At 53.8% G+C, this 16718-nt stretch overlaps 7 protein-coding genes across 7 annotated transcripts; 5 read left to right on the plus strand and 2 right to left on the minus strand.

Moving 5' to 3' along the window:
- Positions 1-211: 211 nt before the first annotated feature.
- BO82DRAFT_355780 (NPCC-domain-containing protein) lies at positions 212-1694 on the plus strand. Its single transcript, XM_025635544.1, has 3 exons — positions 212-447; positions 508-780; positions 851-1694. Exons 2-3 carry the CDS (start codon positions 551-553, stop codon positions 1539-1541), a joined length of 921 nt encoding a protein of 306 aa, XP_025490405.1. The 5' UTR covers positions 212-447; positions 508-550; the 3' UTR covers positions 1542-1694.
- Positions 1695-1902: 208 nt separating this feature from the next.
- On the plus strand, positions 1903-5369 carry BO82DRAFT_355781 (Hid1 family protein). The gene is made up of 8 exons (XM_025635545.1): positions 1903-2139; positions 2209-2827; positions 2881-2978; positions 3038-3280; positions 3334-3687; positions 3739-3982; positions 4036-4550; positions 4605-5369. The coding sequence occupies exons 1-8, from the start codon at positions 2044-2046 to the stop codon at positions 5115-5117; spliced, it is 2682 nt and encodes an 893-aa protein (XP_025490406.1). The 5' UTR covers positions 1903-2043; the 3' UTR covers positions 5118-5369.
- Positions 5370-5522: 153 nt separating this feature from the next.
- BO82DRAFT_338857 (uncharacterized protein) lies at positions 5523-7183 on the plus strand. The gene is made up of 6 exons (XM_025633451.1): positions 5523-5810; positions 5899-5918; positions 5973-6004; positions 6067-6128; positions 6177-6301; positions 6379-7183. Exons 1-6 carry the CDS (start codon positions 5649-5651, stop codon positions 6917-6919), a joined length of 942 nt encoding a protein of 313 aa, XP_025490407.1. The 5' UTR covers positions 5523-5648; the 3' UTR covers positions 6920-7183.
- Positions 7184-7227: 44 nt separating this feature from the next.
- On the plus strand, positions 7228-9352 carry BO82DRAFT_355784 (H3 histone acetyltransferase RTT109). Its single transcript, XM_025635546.1, has one exon. The coding sequence runs from the start codon at positions 7316-7318 to the stop codon at positions 9005-9007; it is 1692 nt and encodes a 563-aa protein (XP_025490408.1). The 5' UTR covers positions 7228-7315; the 3' UTR covers positions 9008-9352.
- Positions 9353-9905: 553 nt separating this feature from the next.
- On the plus strand, positions 9906-11766 carry BO82DRAFT_403668 (putative ceramide glucosyltransferase; the record flags this gene model as incomplete). Its single annotated transcript, XM_025639401.1, has 2 exons — positions 9906-10054; positions 10155-11766. The coding sequence occupies 2 exons, from the start codon at positions 9906-9908 to the stop codon at positions 11764-11766; spliced, it is 1761 nt and encodes a 586-aa protein (XP_025490409.1).
- Positions 11767-11927: 161 nt separating this feature from the next.
- On the minus strand, positions 11928-13231 carry BO82DRAFT_393336 (ankyrin repeat domain-containing protein). Its single transcript, XM_025638668.1, has 2 exons — positions 12743-13231; positions 11928-12522 (listed from the first exon to the last, which is right to left on the minus strand). Exons 1-2 carry the CDS (start codon positions 12966-12968, stop codon positions 12101-12103), a joined length of 648 nt encoding a protein of 215 aa, XP_025490410.1. The 5' UTR covers positions 12969-13231; the 3' UTR covers positions 11928-12100.
- A 483-nt stretch (positions 13232-13714) lies between these two features.
- On the minus strand, positions 13715-15035 carry BO82DRAFT_355787 (WW domain-containing protein). The gene has a single exon (XM_025635547.1). It carries the CDS (start codon positions 14854-14856, stop codon positions 13891-13893), a length of 966 nt encoding a protein of 321 aa, XP_025490411.1. The 5' UTR covers positions 14857-15035; the 3' UTR covers positions 13715-13890.
- Positions 15036-16718: the final 1683 nt, after the last annotated feature.

Raw genomic sequence — 16718 nt, forward strand, 5'->3', positions numbered from 1 at the left:
CTACCTTATTATACTGGACCACTGGTAGGCTGACTACCCTATGATGATGCCAGGTGTGGGGAACGGCAGCGGGCGCGTGTGGGCGAGGGTCGGGCGGGCGGTCAAGTAAGTCCGATAGAAAACTTCGCCGCGGCGGCAATGGCGCTTGTGGTTGCCCATTGTGATTCCTGACTTGGTGTCGAAAGCCGGTGCTCCGATCACCCAAAACAATCAATCGCCCTGCATCTCCAACTGCACCTCCCCTCCCCTCCTCTCCCCTCCTCTTCCTCTTTCATCCCAGGGGCTTTTCTGCTACTCCGTACTTCCTTGCGACTATGGTCCTGTCTGGACTCTTGTCGTAGGCTTTGATCGGAGATTATAACAACCATCCCATGTGATACAGCTCCCTCCCCCGTGCGCAATTGATATCCAGGTAAGTCCCAACGACCAATTTCCCTATTCCTTTCGGTAAGTCAGTTTCCCCTCACCCCCCTACTAGAGTATGCGGTTGTGCTCATTCCTTGACAGTTTCATTCATACCCGCCACTTCATCTCATCGTGGTATTTCCCAATGGCGTCCTCAGCCCCTCCCTCGACCCCCAAAGCTGCAACAGCTGCATCTACCATCGTACCAGTCCCCGATCAGAGCCAGACGCCCGGGAAATGGCGCCACCCTCACTTGGATGAGGTGGTTCGTCGACAGAATGCTGGGACATTTGGAGATCGCAACATCAACAAGCTAGTGTGGAATGGCGCCGCTTTGTTCGCTACCTGTGTGTTTGGGGATATTATCAAGTCGTAGTAAGTTGTGCAGTCGTGACGTGCTGATACCTGGTAGGCTTCGGGGACATTTCTGACATGGTGTCTACAGTTGTCTTTGGCTTCAACATATCACCCAATTTTCTACCTATCCTGACCTTTCCCTCCTCATTTTGCGCGTGATCTTTGTTCTCAACATCCTCGTTGCGCTGTATCCTCTATTTGGACCGAAGGACGACCTTTCCGACATCCCTCTGACCCCCACCCAACGCTCGCTTCTTGGGCTGGACCCCACTGCTACTCCCCCACTGACTCCCGGTACATCCTATGTTACTCCGCCTAAATATCGTCTCTCTGCATCCCGTGGCGCGAGCCCAGCAAGTAGATCTGGATCTCCGCTGTCGGCAAGTGCTGGCGCCTCCGGTCGCAGAGTATCCTCGGGACCTGCCTTCTCCCCTTCACCTAGTCCGCTGTTCCAGAAATTGGTCAACAGCAGCAGCAAAGAAAGCGGACGGAGACCGAGCTTCGGATCTTCATCGTCGCTCGGTCGGAGTACATCGTACTCGCCTTACAGAGACTCGACCATGACCTTCAAGGATTCTACCGCGTCCTTTAAAGACTCTACTGCGTCTTTCAAAGAATCGACCATGTCAACCATGTCTTCTATGTCATTGTCAACCATGTCGAGCCTTGGACCCGCCAGTCCATCCCCTGTAGGGGGTAAGCGTGTGAACTTAGGCCTGAGCAACAAGTGGTTGTACGAGAGAAGTCGGCGACTGTCAGCAAGCAATAGCAGTTATTAAAGCCCGTCGATGGCGGATGGGGCAAGGGGTGGAGGTGAAGCAGGCAGGGGAGGTGATGTAAACTTATGAATTTTCCTTTCTTATCTCTTTGTTCGCTATTACTAGCGGGGTGCATCCGTTATCAGCATAGGGATGCTGCATTTTGTATGTTAGATTCAAATACTATTTCACTTAGAAGAGCTATTGCAATTTTGGCAGACTATAGCCAGTAGAAGTAGACAGAGATAGGTAGAAAGGACACCCCGGGTTATTGATGGCTGATTGATGATAGATTGATCGTCGGGTCTCCGCGGGCCTAGTCGTACCCGCTTCCAAGGCAATGACCCAAGACCGAACGCCAACATGCCACCAAGTCCATTCACACGCGGCATCGGATTACTGGGCTTACGTCCCAAAGCAATTCTCTTGAAAGAATCATTTTCGCACCAAACATTACTCTTCCCGACTATATCACTCAACTGCATGAGGTTGCTAGGCTTGTAACCTTCATGGTGGCTTCACGATGGGAGCTTCCGAGTCAAAGTTAGTCTTCAAGCAGGGCATCTTCCGTCTGTCTGAGGAGAAGGACATTGCTGCGGACGATCCCTACTGGACCAGGGTATGTATCTCTGCTCCCTGAGGCTTTTTGAGGGCTGGTTGATGTCTAAACTCACACATCTGGCATCAGTTCTGGGAGCTCCCAGAGTCGACGGAGGATGTCTTCAGCCTGTTCACCCCGGCTGACATCCGGCGCACGCGCGATCATGCCTTATCGAACTTCGAGACCCTCCTACTCTCCGTCACTTCGCGCCTCACTGTTTTGAAAAACCATCCCTCCTTCCCAGACCCGGAGCTTGCGCCCGACCGCGATGCGCTCAACTGTATCCGCATCCTCACCCGTCTACTCCCATACATCTACGAGGCAGAGCATCTGGAGGAATGGGAGGAGAAGTTCTTCTGGGCCCGTCGCAAGAAGAAGACCCGGGAGGCGCAGGTGGCTCCAGAAGTGCTGTTCGATGAAGCACAGGCAGAAGAGCGGGATTCGGCCTCGCCGCGGGCTGCTGAGTTGGAAGATGCGAAGCCACTCGCTGAGGAGCTGATCGACACCCTCCTCGATCTGCTATTCTATACCAACTTTACGATCCCGAAGCTGTCATCTGCAAAAACTAAAGTGTCCTGGTCGATCTGGCAAAGTGGAGTGGGATGCAATACTTCAATGGGGTCGACCAAGGAGCTGGAAAGTAACCGCTGCGAGGTCCTACGGCTACTGCTCACTCTAACCGGGAAAGCGATGTACATGCCTTCAAGTGAGTCTTGGCCGTCACATCTGACGCTGGCTTCATGCTGACTTGCGCTTGAGATCTACTTCCCGTGCAAGGTGTGAGGGCGATCACGTACATCACAACTTGCCCGGACAAGCAGGCAGTCTTGACTCTGCTGTGCTCGTTACTAAACACGGTATGTCATTTGGTATCTACTAAGAAACGGGCCTGTGTCTGACTTGGATTGGTGTATAGGCGATTAAATACAACCCTGCCTCTTGGAGAGTACCGTATGATCATGTTGTGTGGAAAGATCCGAAACAAATTTTGGTCATCTACTGTTTGCAGCTTCTTCTGGTGCTCCTTCTATATCCCGTGCCCGAGGACGGCCGCGGGGCCCCTCCGAAGAACTACTATCGCCATTATTTTGGCAGGCTGCATAGACCGCAAGACTTTCAATTTCTCGTGGATGGCATGACCCGAATCCTGAATCAGCCAGTAAGCTTACATTTGCCTTGCAGTACGTATGTTGCTGACAGCTCAATGTGCAGATGCAAGTCACCAACTCATATCTTCCTGGGAGTCAAAAGTCTGTAAAATGGGCACCCGAGATGCTTATCCTGTTCTGGGAGGCCTTGCAGTGCAACAAACGCTTCAGGTCGTTCATCATCGATTCGAACCGCTCCCACGATTTCATTATCCTATGTCTGTTCTATGCCATAGTGTACAAATCCGACCCCTCTAAGCAGGGTGTGGTTAGGATGTGCATCTTCATTCTGCAGACAATGAGTGTGGAGCCCAATTTTGGCAAGAGTTTGAACCTCAAGTTTGAAGCTCAAGAAACCCTTCCGCAAAGTATCCGGATTCCAGGCTTCAAGGGTTCATATGCAGACTTCCTGATCACAGTATGTCGCTTCTCGTCCATATTCGCACATTCGAGACTGACAGCGGTATAGTCTATCCATACTTTGATCACTGCCAGCAAAGGACAATTGACGGCTGTCTATCCCGCGCTTCTGGCAATCATCAACAACATCGCCGCACACGTTGAACATCTGTCTCCCGCGTCCTGCTCAAAGTTGCTGCAGTTATTTTCTTCAATGTCGGCACCCAGCTTCCTTCTCGCTAACGAGACGAACCACGTCCTTTTAGCATCCGTGCTTGAGTCGATCAATTCTATTCTCGAGCATCAATTCACAAGTACGATAAGCTTGCATACGTTTCGTCTCGTTTGACTTGCTAACTCGACCTAGACAACCCATATCTTGTTTATTCTATTCTCAAGAATCGCAGACGCTTCGAGGCTGTGCGCGAATTCACGCTTGAGAGCGGACAGCAGGAGATAGAACGCCAAAATGAGCGGCGAAAGTCAGGAGGGAACGAATTTGCTGCAAGCCCTGTCCTCTCACCGACTGAAGAAGACACGCAAGCTCCCTCTAGTGCACGCGCATCGCTGGGTCGCATTCCGGAAGAGAATAGTCCCTTCGCAATTGGCGGAGATGATTCCGACGATGAAGGTGAGGCGCAGAAATCGCCGGCCCATGATGTTTCATCTGTTTCATCAGTGCCAACTTCTCGACGGCAATCAATATCCTCTGTCGTTGACGAAAGCGTTCCCCTTCAACTTCGAGGGATGTCTGAAAAGGCACGTGGCAAGATGCCAGCCGGACAGCCCACCTTCTCCAGACAGAACAGCATGACCAGCCAAAGCAGTATGTCCGCAGCCTTCCTTGCGTCCTCGAGTGGATTCACGCCGACTGCTACCTGGGTAAGCAAGACTCCCTTTCGTCAAGCACGTTACTTGCTGACTGGAAAATCATAGCTTGAATCCTGGTTGCCTGAGCTGCCGCTACACACGATCCTCACCATCATTTCAGCCATCATGCCCCACGTGCCTGAATCAGTTTTCCAGTCTACTTCCAGCCCGGAAGCGCGCACGCTGATCACAAACCTTCCTACTTTTGTGGAGGAGCCAATGGTTAAGGTCATCGTCTCAGAACCCTCGCCCGTTCGTGTCCATTCGTTCGAATGGTCGGCCCTCTCCATGGGTTGGTATGAATCTTTGCTCTGGGGATTCATCTTCTCGAGCGAAATGGTTGTTGGGTCCGCGTCAGGTGCCACACCTGGCACTGTTGGAGTGTGGAATGGCACTGGAGTCAAGCTATTTAGGGTACAAGAGGCGGCCGCGCAAGGACCTACTCTACTGGCGCCAAAGGGTGCTGTCGATGCAGTGGGTAGCAACCTCGTGCAGCGCATTGGCAATCTGAGTCTCCGACGCAGTAGTACGCAGGATTCTCAAAGCAACTCTCGGCCACCTTCAATTCGCGAGGTCTGAGAGACGACTCCAAAGCTCCGCTGGACGTTTACTGTCGATCGTTCGTAATGGGAGGGGCCCTCATTCTACTTAGATGCACTAGCTTGCTTTTCGTTATATTGATGAACTCTATGGTTTAGATGATACCTGATTAGCGTTTGCGCGATTGGCTTAATTCTTTACACGCGTGTTGGCCTTCGAAGCATTTTTAAACCTGTTGATCATTTTCTTTACCAACTAGTTCTTCATATAATAGATAGTAAAGCTTATAAACGCCTACTCCTCGAGTTTCAGGATGATGTTATGCGCTATCTGGTGGCTGATATAATAATGAGGGCTGGACCACCACGTGAGGCTGCGATTGGCCGTTTGCGCTTCTCCGAGTTGTCCCAAGCTTTGTTTCGATCGACAACAATCACCCGGGACCGAACGCCAACCCCCGTTCTTGTCTGTTCAATACTTTGCTATATCAGATAGACTATCTTGATCCTCTACTCATTTAGATACTGCCGCGGGTACTTTTATTTTGGACTACAGCTCCAAGCATATACAATGGTGCTTTCCCGATCGCTGCTTGCTGCGGCCTCCGCATTCCTCCTTGGCTCTCCGACGGAGGCCGCAGGCGCGGTGACGGAACTACAGAGCGTGCTGAAGAACACCCATATGAGCAACGAGTATGGGTATCCCACCGATTTCACCAGAGGTGTCATGCCTGTAAGTTCATCTAGGATCCAATGCTGAATTCCAAGCTTGGAAATGCACTGCGAAAGGCATCGTTCGGGGCAACCTAACCAAACTACAGATCCCAGTCCATTCACACAAGTAAGCCAGCATCGACGGTTCTCCAAGCAGGTACGATGTTTAACTCCGTGCCAGTGACTACTGGAGAGATATTCCTTTCTATTCGGGTATGTATAGATGATCCTCAATGCTACCGGTCTATGGCACTTTAGTGACTTTATCTCCATAGGCTTATCGCAAGGATGCATATCGACCGAAGCCGATGTGTGGCTGTATAATGGCACCCTCTATGTCGGTCTCCTTCTACGTTATTTGCTGGAGCGAGGCTGACACGAATAGGTCGGCCATGACGAGTCTTCCCTGACTGAAAAGCGAACACTGGAGTCGCTCTACATCAACCCTATTTTGGACGTGCTTCAACGCCAGAATCCCACGTCTCGGTTTGTGACGTCGCCCACGAAAAAGTAAGATTCGCTTGTTTGTCGCTTGATGACTCTGGATCAATGGTCCATCAGCAATGACCTGTGCTGACTCCAGCCAGCGGTGTTTTCGACACTGACACCTCACAAACGCTTTACTTCTTCATTGACCTGAAGACCTCCGGACCTGAAACCTTGGCTGCGGTTATCAAGGCCTTGGAGCCACTCCGTGCTCGTGGCTATTTGAGCACTCTTAAAGACAATACGACTATCACCGAAGGGCCCGTCACAGTGATAGGCACCGGTAACACGCCGCTTGATCTGGTCGGGCCGGTGGCAAACCGAGACTATTTCTTCGATGCACCCCTTGACCAGCTCGACGAGGATCAATTCGCCGATGTAACCGGTCTGATTTCCCCGATTGCGTCAACCAATTTCGTGGCGGCCGTGGGTCCTCTTTCGCATAGTGAGCTGAACGAGACCCAAACCCAGGCCATCCGCGCGCAAATCGCAGCCGCTAAGAAGAGAGGAATCGGGGCGCGATACTGGGGTACCCCTTACTATCCGATCCGTACTCGAAACAATATTTGGGGGGCGTTGCTCGAGGAGGGGGTTGCGTTGTTGAACGCCGACGATCTAGAGGCGGTGGCGGGCTACTTCTAAGTCTCCTTGGTGTGTATAGATAGGGAAGGATGGACAGCTTTTTGGCGGTCTTTCTTGGAATTTCCTGCTGGTGGGAGCTGCTCCCGCTGTGCAAGCGCAAAATTGTACTCATGCACTCACTTCTCACCTTTCTCTCAATAAACCGACGTTCTTAAACCTGATAAATTCCATCGAAAGCCTTCTGGGGATAAGCGAGGGATAAAGTGCTGACAGCAGACGAAAAGAGTCAGCTTGCGGGCACGTGATGCGCCCGTGAAATGGAACGCGTCTGAGGGGGTGAAAAAAGACCAGGAGAAGGAATCGCAAGAGAAAGACCCGACGGGCAATTCTCTCCAAAATCACCCTTGGACATCTTATGTTGATCTGGCCACCCCGAGGGTCTTTTCTAGGCCAGCCATGTCTCAGGTCGACGTGGAATTAGGCGATCTCTTGGCCGAGGTGTTGCCCGCCGGTGTCAAGCTTACCATTCGCCATGTCTCCTCGACTCCCACTCCCTGCCCTGCGCTCTTCGCCGCACCCCCCGGCGAGACTTCCGAGCCCACCTTTTGCGAGAATCACTTTCTGACCGCATCAGTGGACGCGGAGGGGAAGGATGGCGCCGAAATCATTGTGTTGGGGCTGGAGGTGTTGATCTACAGCACCGCGCACCTGACGACGATTTTCGTCTCCAAGGCCGACTCGACCGGGTTCCTACATCTACTCCAGAACGCCCCCAAGGTCTCCCTGCTCCGGCGCATCTCGCAGACCTTTCTTTCCTTCTTGGTCCGCACGCATCAGCGACCGGGGGTCCGCCTCGTGGTGTCCCTGTTCGCGCGCGCGCAGAACCAGTATCTGTTCCCCGGCAGCATCGAGAACGAGGGCAAGCATGTCCTCGACGACCGGGGGCTGATCAAGTGGTGGTGCCGTGTGTTCGACCCGATCCTCCGCGAGTACGAGCCGGAGTCCGGCTCGCACGAGAAGAACGCCCTGGATCGACAGACGGAGTCGGCGCAGAGCTCCGCCACGGCCTTCCTGATAGTCCCCGGGTGTGACAAGTTCGAAACCCGGGGCTTCTTTCCCAGTGCCGCTCGCCTGGACGGCCAGGAACGCCCCCGGTGGCGCAACAGCTACCCTCTGCATCAGCTCTGCGACGACCCCAGGGCGCCGCCTCGTTGTCTGGTCCCCCGCTTCCCCGACGACCCGAAGACGCGCTTCCTGATTGACCTGGACGATGAGCTTTCCCCGCAGTCCGGGGACGACGGGAAGTCCTCGGTGGCGCCCGGTCAGTGGCGGAGTGTCAAGTCGCTGGATCAGTTTTGGGAGATGATGTCTTTCCGCCAGGAGTGCTCTTCGGGACGATTGGTCGGGTTCCTGTGGCTCGTCATCAACCCGCCGGGGCTGGTCAATTCCGTCCAGATGACCAGCTCCCGGTCTGTTCTGGGTGACCGTAAGACCCTCTCGTGTGGTGCTGGACATGCCGAAACCCGTGCACCGGTTACAGTACCTGAGCCACAATCCAACGATGCTCTGGCTTCCTCGTTGGAGCAACCTGAAGCCTTAGCAGGCCCGAATGTCGCACAGCCGATAGACTCCTCAGCCCCCGAACCCACGGTTGAGACCCTGTCCGTATCCGAGTCCACGGCGCAGCGCACCACAGACGCCAGTGCGTTCTTCTGGCCTGAGGCAGGGCGTGGCCACGCTGTGCTCAGCGAAGCCGACTACAAGGCGGCAATTGACTTCTTGATTGAGCAGGACTTCTTCAACCAGGAGGTCTCAATCGCCAGTACAAGAGCCTGGGGGGAGAAGATCGCCTCACTTGCCGACCAACTCTGGGTCGGGCAACAGGTCCTGGGCCGAGGCTGCACCGACAATCCTTCCCAGCAAACTACGGAGGTCAACACTCTCATCAGCAGCACGCTGGTCCGTAAACGCAAGAAGGTCGAAGATGAACCCTCCCAAACACAAGACATCGAGAAGACGGCGGATGAGCCCGCGCCAGACGCCAATGCACCGCCGGCAGATGCAACAGTGTCCACCCCTATACTTGAGTCAACTTCCGGGGTCAATGTTTTACAAGCCAATTTGATCCGCAAGAAAAAGAAGACGTAACCTCGGAGCGGCGTGCTTGCTCAGCGTATGGTCTTGCACAGTACGATGAGCAGCGAGGATGGTCGATAAGGCATGGGCATTGAGAACTGTACAGTAGGATTGGGGATATTGGGATACTCAGCCTGGGTTGATCTTTCCTTTCTTTGTTTTCGCGTTTTGCTTGCGCTTTACTAGGGACTGCATACTGGGATTTCATCGCTTTTTTTTTCATTATCTATTCGTCTTTAGCAGGATTTGGAGGGAGCTACTGGAGGCCGAGTTTAAACGTGGAATTTGAATATCAGCGCCACGGAACGGACAACAGGCCATTTAGCATACTACTACTACTACTACTACTACTACTACTACTACTACTACTACTACTACTACTACTACTACTACTACTACTACTACTACTACTACTGCTACTTAATAAAAACAACTTCAACGCATTTCTGACACATGAAACATGAAAATACGCAACTATGAAACTCGAAATTAGACAGGGGTAGCAGACATCACTGGGTACTGCGTGCAGTACAAGGAATCAAGCACCAAACAGACGAGATGCGCCCGACGATCGGGAAAATCCCCGCCCATCCATCGCGCGCCGAACCCGGAATCCGTGAGATCCGAATGGAAACTCGCAACTGCATCTCAGCCTCACTCAGCCATCGAGCAACTAGGCTACAGCTTGGACTGACTGACTGAGCATCTTGTGAATTGCAATCTGACCTTCTTGCAGTCTGGTCCTAGACCGCATTGAGGTTGACTAAAGGGACTTGTGTTTGTGCTGTCTCTGTCTCTTGCCTGCTGTCACTCGCTTCGCCAGTCCCTTGTTTTTTTCTTTACCCCATAGAATGAGTTCCTCGTCGGACGACCTTGTTGTTGCTACCGACCTCTGCCTCTGCCTCTGCCTATGTTGACGCTTCACCTGCGGTCGCTTGCCTCCGAGCTTGGACTGGCCACTCGCCACGGCGACATCCAATGGCCAGTCGTCGCGGGCTGGGTCGGACTGGTCTGGTATACTACCGTGACGCTGGTCTGCTCGCTGGGCACTTATCAGATGTACGTTCCAACAAAAAAACACCTTCCCCCCCCCCCCCGAACACATCCACTCTTTAACTTCATCCTCAACACCAAAAGCTAATTATTAACCGCAAATCAGATGGAAACTCTGCCTCCAGAAACCCCATAGATCCACCACCTCCTCCGCTTCCCCAAATGATGCCCCTCACATCACCGCAATCCGCCCGGTCAAGGGCCTCGAGCCTCACCTCTACGAATGCCTGGCCTCGACCTTCCGCCAGGACTACCCCCGCGACAAGCTGACCGTCTACTTCTGCATCTCCTCGAAGAACGACCCCGCCTACCCGACCCTCCAGAAACTGGTGGCGGACTTCCCCCACGCCGACGCGCGGATCTTCGTTGAGGACGACGACCCGCTCCTTCAGCAGCAGCAGCATTCCGGTAATGTTGCTCCCGCTTACGAGCTGGGTCCCAACCCGAAGATTCGGAACATGAGTCGGGCCTACCGGGAAGCCAAGGGCGATATCGTCTGGATTATTGACTGTAATGTCTGGGTGGGAAAGGGGGTGTGTGGCCGGATGGTGGATAAGTTGTGCGGGACAACCGCCGGCGGCGGCAAACGGTACAAGTTCGTTCATCACCTACCTGTCGCGGTGGATGTGACGGGATCGGAAGGTCTGAGGAGGAGAAGGGAAGGGGAGCAAGAGGCGCTGCGTGAGTCCTACACGAACGGCGGGGATGATGATGCTGCTGCTTCTGCTGGCTTGGAACGCGGGGACACCGCCGCCGCCGGGCCTCTGACGACCGGGGGTGGCCGGCTGGAGGAGCTGTTCCTGTCGTCGTCGCATGCGAAAATGTACACCGCCATCAACACCGTGCTCATCGCCCCCTGCATCGTGGGCAAGTCCAACATGTTCCGCCGCTCGCATCTGGACTACCTGACCGCAGCACCACCGTCGGCGGCGGCCGCGGATCGGCGACGACGACGCAATCCGGGCATCGACTATTTCTCCGACAACATCTGCGAGGATCACCTGATCGGGGACCTGCTGTGGAAGAGTGCGGTGCGCGAGGAGAAGGAGCTGGGCCAGCGGTGGGGCAAGCACGCGATGGTGTTCGGGGACCTGGCCTTCCAGCCCGTGGCCAACATGAGCGTGCAGTCGTACGTGGCCCGCCGGGTGCGGTGGCTCCGGGTGCGCAAGTTCACCGTGCTGCTGGCGACGCTGGTCGAGCCCGGGACGGAGTCGATCCTGTGCTCGTGCTACGGCGCGTGGGGGGTCACGACGGCGCTGGCGCAATTCCTGGGCCGGAAGGGGTACCCCGCGGCCGAAGCGATGCTGGCCACCTGGCCCGCGTTCTGGGCGTGCTTCGGGCTGAGCATGCTCGGTTGGATCGTCACCGACTGGCTCGTCTATCTCATGCTGCATTCGGGCCGCACCGTCGAGCTCGACGAGGATACCCCGTCCTTCGCGCGACCGCCCTCCCAAAGCAACACCACCCGTCGTCCGTTCCTGCATTGGCTGGCCGCCTGGCTGGGGCGCGAGGTGCTGGCGTTGCCGATCTGGGTCTGGGCGTTTTACGGAGGGGTCACCGTGACCTGGCGGGACCGTCGATTTCGGGTCGGCCTCGACATGCGGGTGCGCGAGATTGTCGATGGCGGTGCCACGACAAGCACGATACCGGGTCTCTCGTCGTTACGATCCAGCCCGTCGGCTGCGTCACAGGATCGAAACAAGACACGACGAGATTGATGGAACCTGACGGCATGATTTGCGCGCCTATCTACCTATCTCCTACTTACTTACCTCTATCAACACCCACCTGCATTGATGATATCACAAAGTTACGGTCCGCAAGACATTAGACGAGACACCAAACACACATTTCAAAGCACAAGTATAGACAGCGTGACCGAAATGAACATTTTTGCCCACTGTATAAAACTTATGATACCACAAAAAAAAAGAATTCTATACAACATGAACAAACAAAGGACCCTAGGATTAACCATACAAAAGAATCAAATACAACATCATGTAAGCATTTCATGAGAAGAAGGTCACCGAACAATTCTTCGAATTGTTTCTACTCATCCCCATCCCCAGTAACCGGCACCCCAGCCGAAGCCACCACCGTCTCCGAATCCCCGCCGGCCGCCGCCACCTCGGCGCTCAACATCCACTCCACGACCTGTCGTCCCTTGGACATGGTACCGGGGTCCGCCGCCGCATTGGGGTCGGCCTCAGCCTCAGTTTCAGCAGCACCCGCACCATCCTCCTGCGTCGACCAGTCCGCGCGCTCAGCCAGGAAGACGGGATCAAGCCCGGCGGCGTTCTTGACAGAGCTGTCGGCGCCGGCCTCGACGAGCGCCTTGACGCAGTCCAGGTGCGTGTTCAGCGCCGCCCAGTGCAGCGGCGTGTTGCCGGAGTGGTTGCGGTGGTTGACGATGCGGCGGCGCGTGGACTCGTCCTCCGTCGCGAGGAGGGTGAGGAGGTAGTTTAGGATCTCTGTAGCCTCATCAGCACTCCAGGATTTCACTCTTCCGGAACTCATTTTCCAAAGAAGGGCCGGCAGGCACACTGCAAGACACTCCATGATTCCAGTAGAGGAGAAGAGGTGGTGAGGGGGGGGGGGGGGGGAAAGGGCCATTGCAGTTTAGACCTTATGACAAAACAATATCATGACAAGGCTTCAAGCACGAAGCACCTTTGGCGGGCAACTACGCACCGATATTCCCATTCGCGGCCGGGAAATGCAACAGGCTGGATCCGCTGCCTCCCTCGGCTTCCGGGGCCGCGTCGATGGCCGCGGCCACGAGGGCGCCCAGCGAGACGCCGGGGAACTGGGCGCTGCTGGCCGTCAGGTCCTCCTTGAGGGCGGCCAGGTCGCCGGAGCGGGCGTCGTAGATGAGGTCGTCGATCGTGTCGGCGGGGAGGGTGATGGTAGAAGCCATTGTTGGGGTCGGCTGTGCTTCTTTTTGTGCTAATGCTGATGACTGACGATGAAAATCTTGGCTTTGGTGCTTCACAAAAAGCTTTCACTCTACTTCAGAGGATGATGGATGGATAAATGTGGTATCTGGGTGGTTTGTTAGCGATTCGAGTCTTAGTCTGCGTTATGTATAAGATTTCCGGATGTGATGCGGGAAGGTGTATTGAATAAGACAAAATAAGGGAATGGGCAGATGAAATGGATAGCTGGATTCTTAAAGTGCCATGCTTCGTGCTTTTTTTTTTCCCTTTGACACCCGAAAAGTGCGATGTGGCTTTGCAGCCAGATGATAGCGGTGGAATCCTCTGATATTTCCCTTTTCGGAATTTTTTTTTTTTTTTTTTGCGCTTCTCGTCGGTATACACCCCTCCCTCCCCTTCACTTTCAGTGGCATATGTACACAAAGTGATGATTAGGGATTCCAAAGCGTATGGCAGGTGGAAAGCAGTAAGTTTGACTAGGTCTTACCTTTGGAATTAAGTATGTGAGAGGCGCTAACTCTTCTGGATAATGTGAAGCTATCCCAATTGTCCCTCTGATGGGGAGAACTTTGAGGCCCGGTCAGGTGACTGACTGGCATCCCCATTCCCGGTGGATCTTATCTTTAATCGCCGCCTCCTGATCCGGTATCCTCATACATTTCCCGAGTCATCGAAATAAGTTCAACCATCTACAAGGCACGAATCAACTAATTCATATATACGATTGTGACTCTATTATGCATCTTGCGAATTACATAAAACGCCAATGTAAGCTAGTCACCATAAGACATACACAAAAACGAAACGAGAAAAAGGTCAAAGAACGGGGAAAAGGTATCTCAGCACACAACACACATAAGAATAAGCATAAAAGAATCCGACTCGAGGCCAGCTTTTTACAGGTCAATCCCTCAGCCATGCGCGGCGCTTCTCCTCTTTCTTCTCCCGTCGCTTCTCCTTGAACATCTTGAGCTCCGCCTTGGTAAGCTTCTTGGCGCTGCGTTCCGCCCGCAGACTGCGGCCATCATGGCTGTTGGCCGCCGCGTCCACGTCGAAGAACGCATACATCTGCCGCTTAGACTTGTTCTCGTCGTTGTGATACTCCGGGTTCTGCGAGGCCGCCTGCCACCGGCCCGTGAACCGGTTGAAGGCGCCCACCGCTTCGTACGCCTGATTCGGGTCCATGCCGGCGACGGCCGCCTCCTCCTGTCGCTCGTACTGCTGCGCGTACGGCGCCGTCGGGTCGTAGTCGCCGTGGATGGCGGGATTGTAGCCACCCAGCACGCGTGCGCGCTGTTCCTGGATACTGCCGTCTTCGTCATCATCGTCGCCGTCGCCGTTGTCGTCAATGGGAACGGCACCGGCGGCGGACGCGGCGGGGGCGGAGGCACCGGGTACCCGTGGATTCTCCCACTGCGATACCCCGGTGAGGCGGTTATAGAAGTAGTAGGCTTGGGCGTTGGCATCCCAGACGGGTTCCCATCCATCGTCGTCGCCCGGTGGCACTTCGTTGGGGAGCGGTGGGGGCACTTCGTCTGGTAACGGTGGCGCCGAAGCTGATGTGCCTTGTTGGTTTGCTGCTGCTGCTTCTTCTTCTTCTTCTTTTTCCTCCCCTTCCTCTCTCTCCGAATCGTCCTCTTCCTGTCGCAATTCCCCCTCTACCTCTCCCTCTTCCGCCTCTTGACCGGGTACATCCTCCTCTTGCCGCTGTGCTTGTTCCGCCCCCTCTTCCTCTTTCCTGGACGCGGTTTCTTCCGTGCTTACATCCAAAGGAGTCGCCTGCTCCTGCGTTGTATCGCGCGGGAGAGACTCTGGGGCCGTGGACGCGACGCCACCACCCGGGACGTCTTGCGGCGATGTCGCGGACATGCTGGGATTAGCTCTCTTTCTTTTTCCTCGTTTTCTCTCTTTCTGCCTTTCGTGCGTGTGATGCACGTAGTGACTGTGTTTTGTCGGAAGAAGCTCGAGGCAGAGAGCGTCAGCAACCCTTTGGATGCATATGATTCTCAATAGAGTCTTGTCTTCTCTCTGGTACACTGGAGCTGAATTGGGGGCGCAGAGGGAGAGATGGTGGAAGGAATCGGGGAACTGATAGCGAAAGCTGCCCCGTCAGACCGCCTGCTCATCTGGGAGAGTCGGAGCGGCCCCGAGTCGGGTAGCATGAGACGCTAGCTGGTTTGCGGTTAGTGGGCGTCCCGGGGCAGTGACTCGATCTCGGGGGTTTCTGATTGGTGGGGGTGGAAGTAGTTGGGACACCTCCCTAGTATCAATGATGATGACCTTAATCCTCTTGTTGGACTCTGTCAAATGAATCTGGACTGTGATCATAATCGGATATAAGATACTAATATCAGAGATCTCGGAGGTATCAAGTGTGAAGTAGCACTTATCTCCTGATCTCAGTCTTCAGTAAAGCTAATGTGATGGCCAGCTTGGAATATATACTAAGGCTCGCCCAAAGATTATCAAGTTTCTGTTAACTTTCACAAAACCGAACCCATAGTCTGAAAGTTTTATCATCGGCTAAGCTGCTCAGACATAACTATATATATGATGAATATGAGGTCTCACCAAGAGCCACAATTGCATCTCCAGTCCTGCTGCGACCTACGAGACGACAAGGCCCATACTGTCCGTCCAAAGGAACCACTCCCCTGGCATTCATACACCTGAAGAGACATAAACATGTCAGCAATGTATAAGACTTTTGTGCTTATGCTCAGGTCAAAGCAACAGTTCTGCCCAGGCTCACCCTTGCTTCGACGACCAGGCTTGATCATCGGGAAAGACCGATCCAGCCCACGCGCGGAAATATGCATTTCTGCGTCCTCAGGTCATCATATGAGGGGTTTTATGAACGAGGATTGAACATGTGACACGCTTAGCTTTGGGTCGGTTCGAAGTTTTGGTAAGGCATGGGTGGTAGCTAGGCTACTTTTTATCCACTTGTTTTCCATGGATGTGGTTACTTGTGCCCAATTGTGAGTACAAGATCTCTAGCGAAATTAGTGCTGTACATCTAGAACATATGTCATTGTGCCCTTTCAAGGCTACTAGCTGAGTTGCTCCCGAATTTTGATACTCTCAATTATCAAGAGATAATCAACTGAAGTGAATCGCTATAACTGCCTGGATGGCCATTCGCTCTTTGGAGAATAAAACTGGATCGAAGTGTAGGTTTGATTCCATTGTGTTTGTTAATCATTTGTACTGGCGCAGTGGGTAGTCAGAAGAGGCATTAGCAGATAGTAGTAGGAAATATATATATACATCTGTGCACAAGCATCATATATCCGACGCCATAACACACCGGCAACAATGATGTGAACTTGTCGAGCATGTCCCCAATAATTGTGACCAAGGACCCTAAACACTGAAACTGACAACTTTTGTATGCAAATTTTCTATGGTAGATGCGTACATGCTAATCTACTGTCCACTGACCAGGACTGATGCCTCACGATCGAGTCGAGGCAGAAAGGCACCCAGGCACCCAGGCAGGAAGTGGAAGAGGAAGAGGATCACATGTTCCCCAACTCCAAACCCCCATCGAACAACAAACCAGCATCTGCACCACAATCAAGATCGAATTCACCGCTGAACGCCAAAGTCCACCAACTCAGCCCAAGTATGAGCCATCCTGCGGTCAGAGCAGCCAGCAGCCCCCCAAAACGACACCGCAAACAAGGATCTACCATCCGGCCTCGTCATGTGTCTCAAATCCATTAATG

Source organism: Aspergillus uvarum, assembly GCF_003184745.1.
Source record: "Aspergillus uvarum CBS 121591 unplaced genomic scaffold BO82scaffold_39, whole genome shotgun sequence".
NCBI lineage: Eukaryota > Fungi > Ascomycota > Eurotiomycetes > Eurotiales > Aspergillaceae > Aspergillus > Aspergillus uvarum.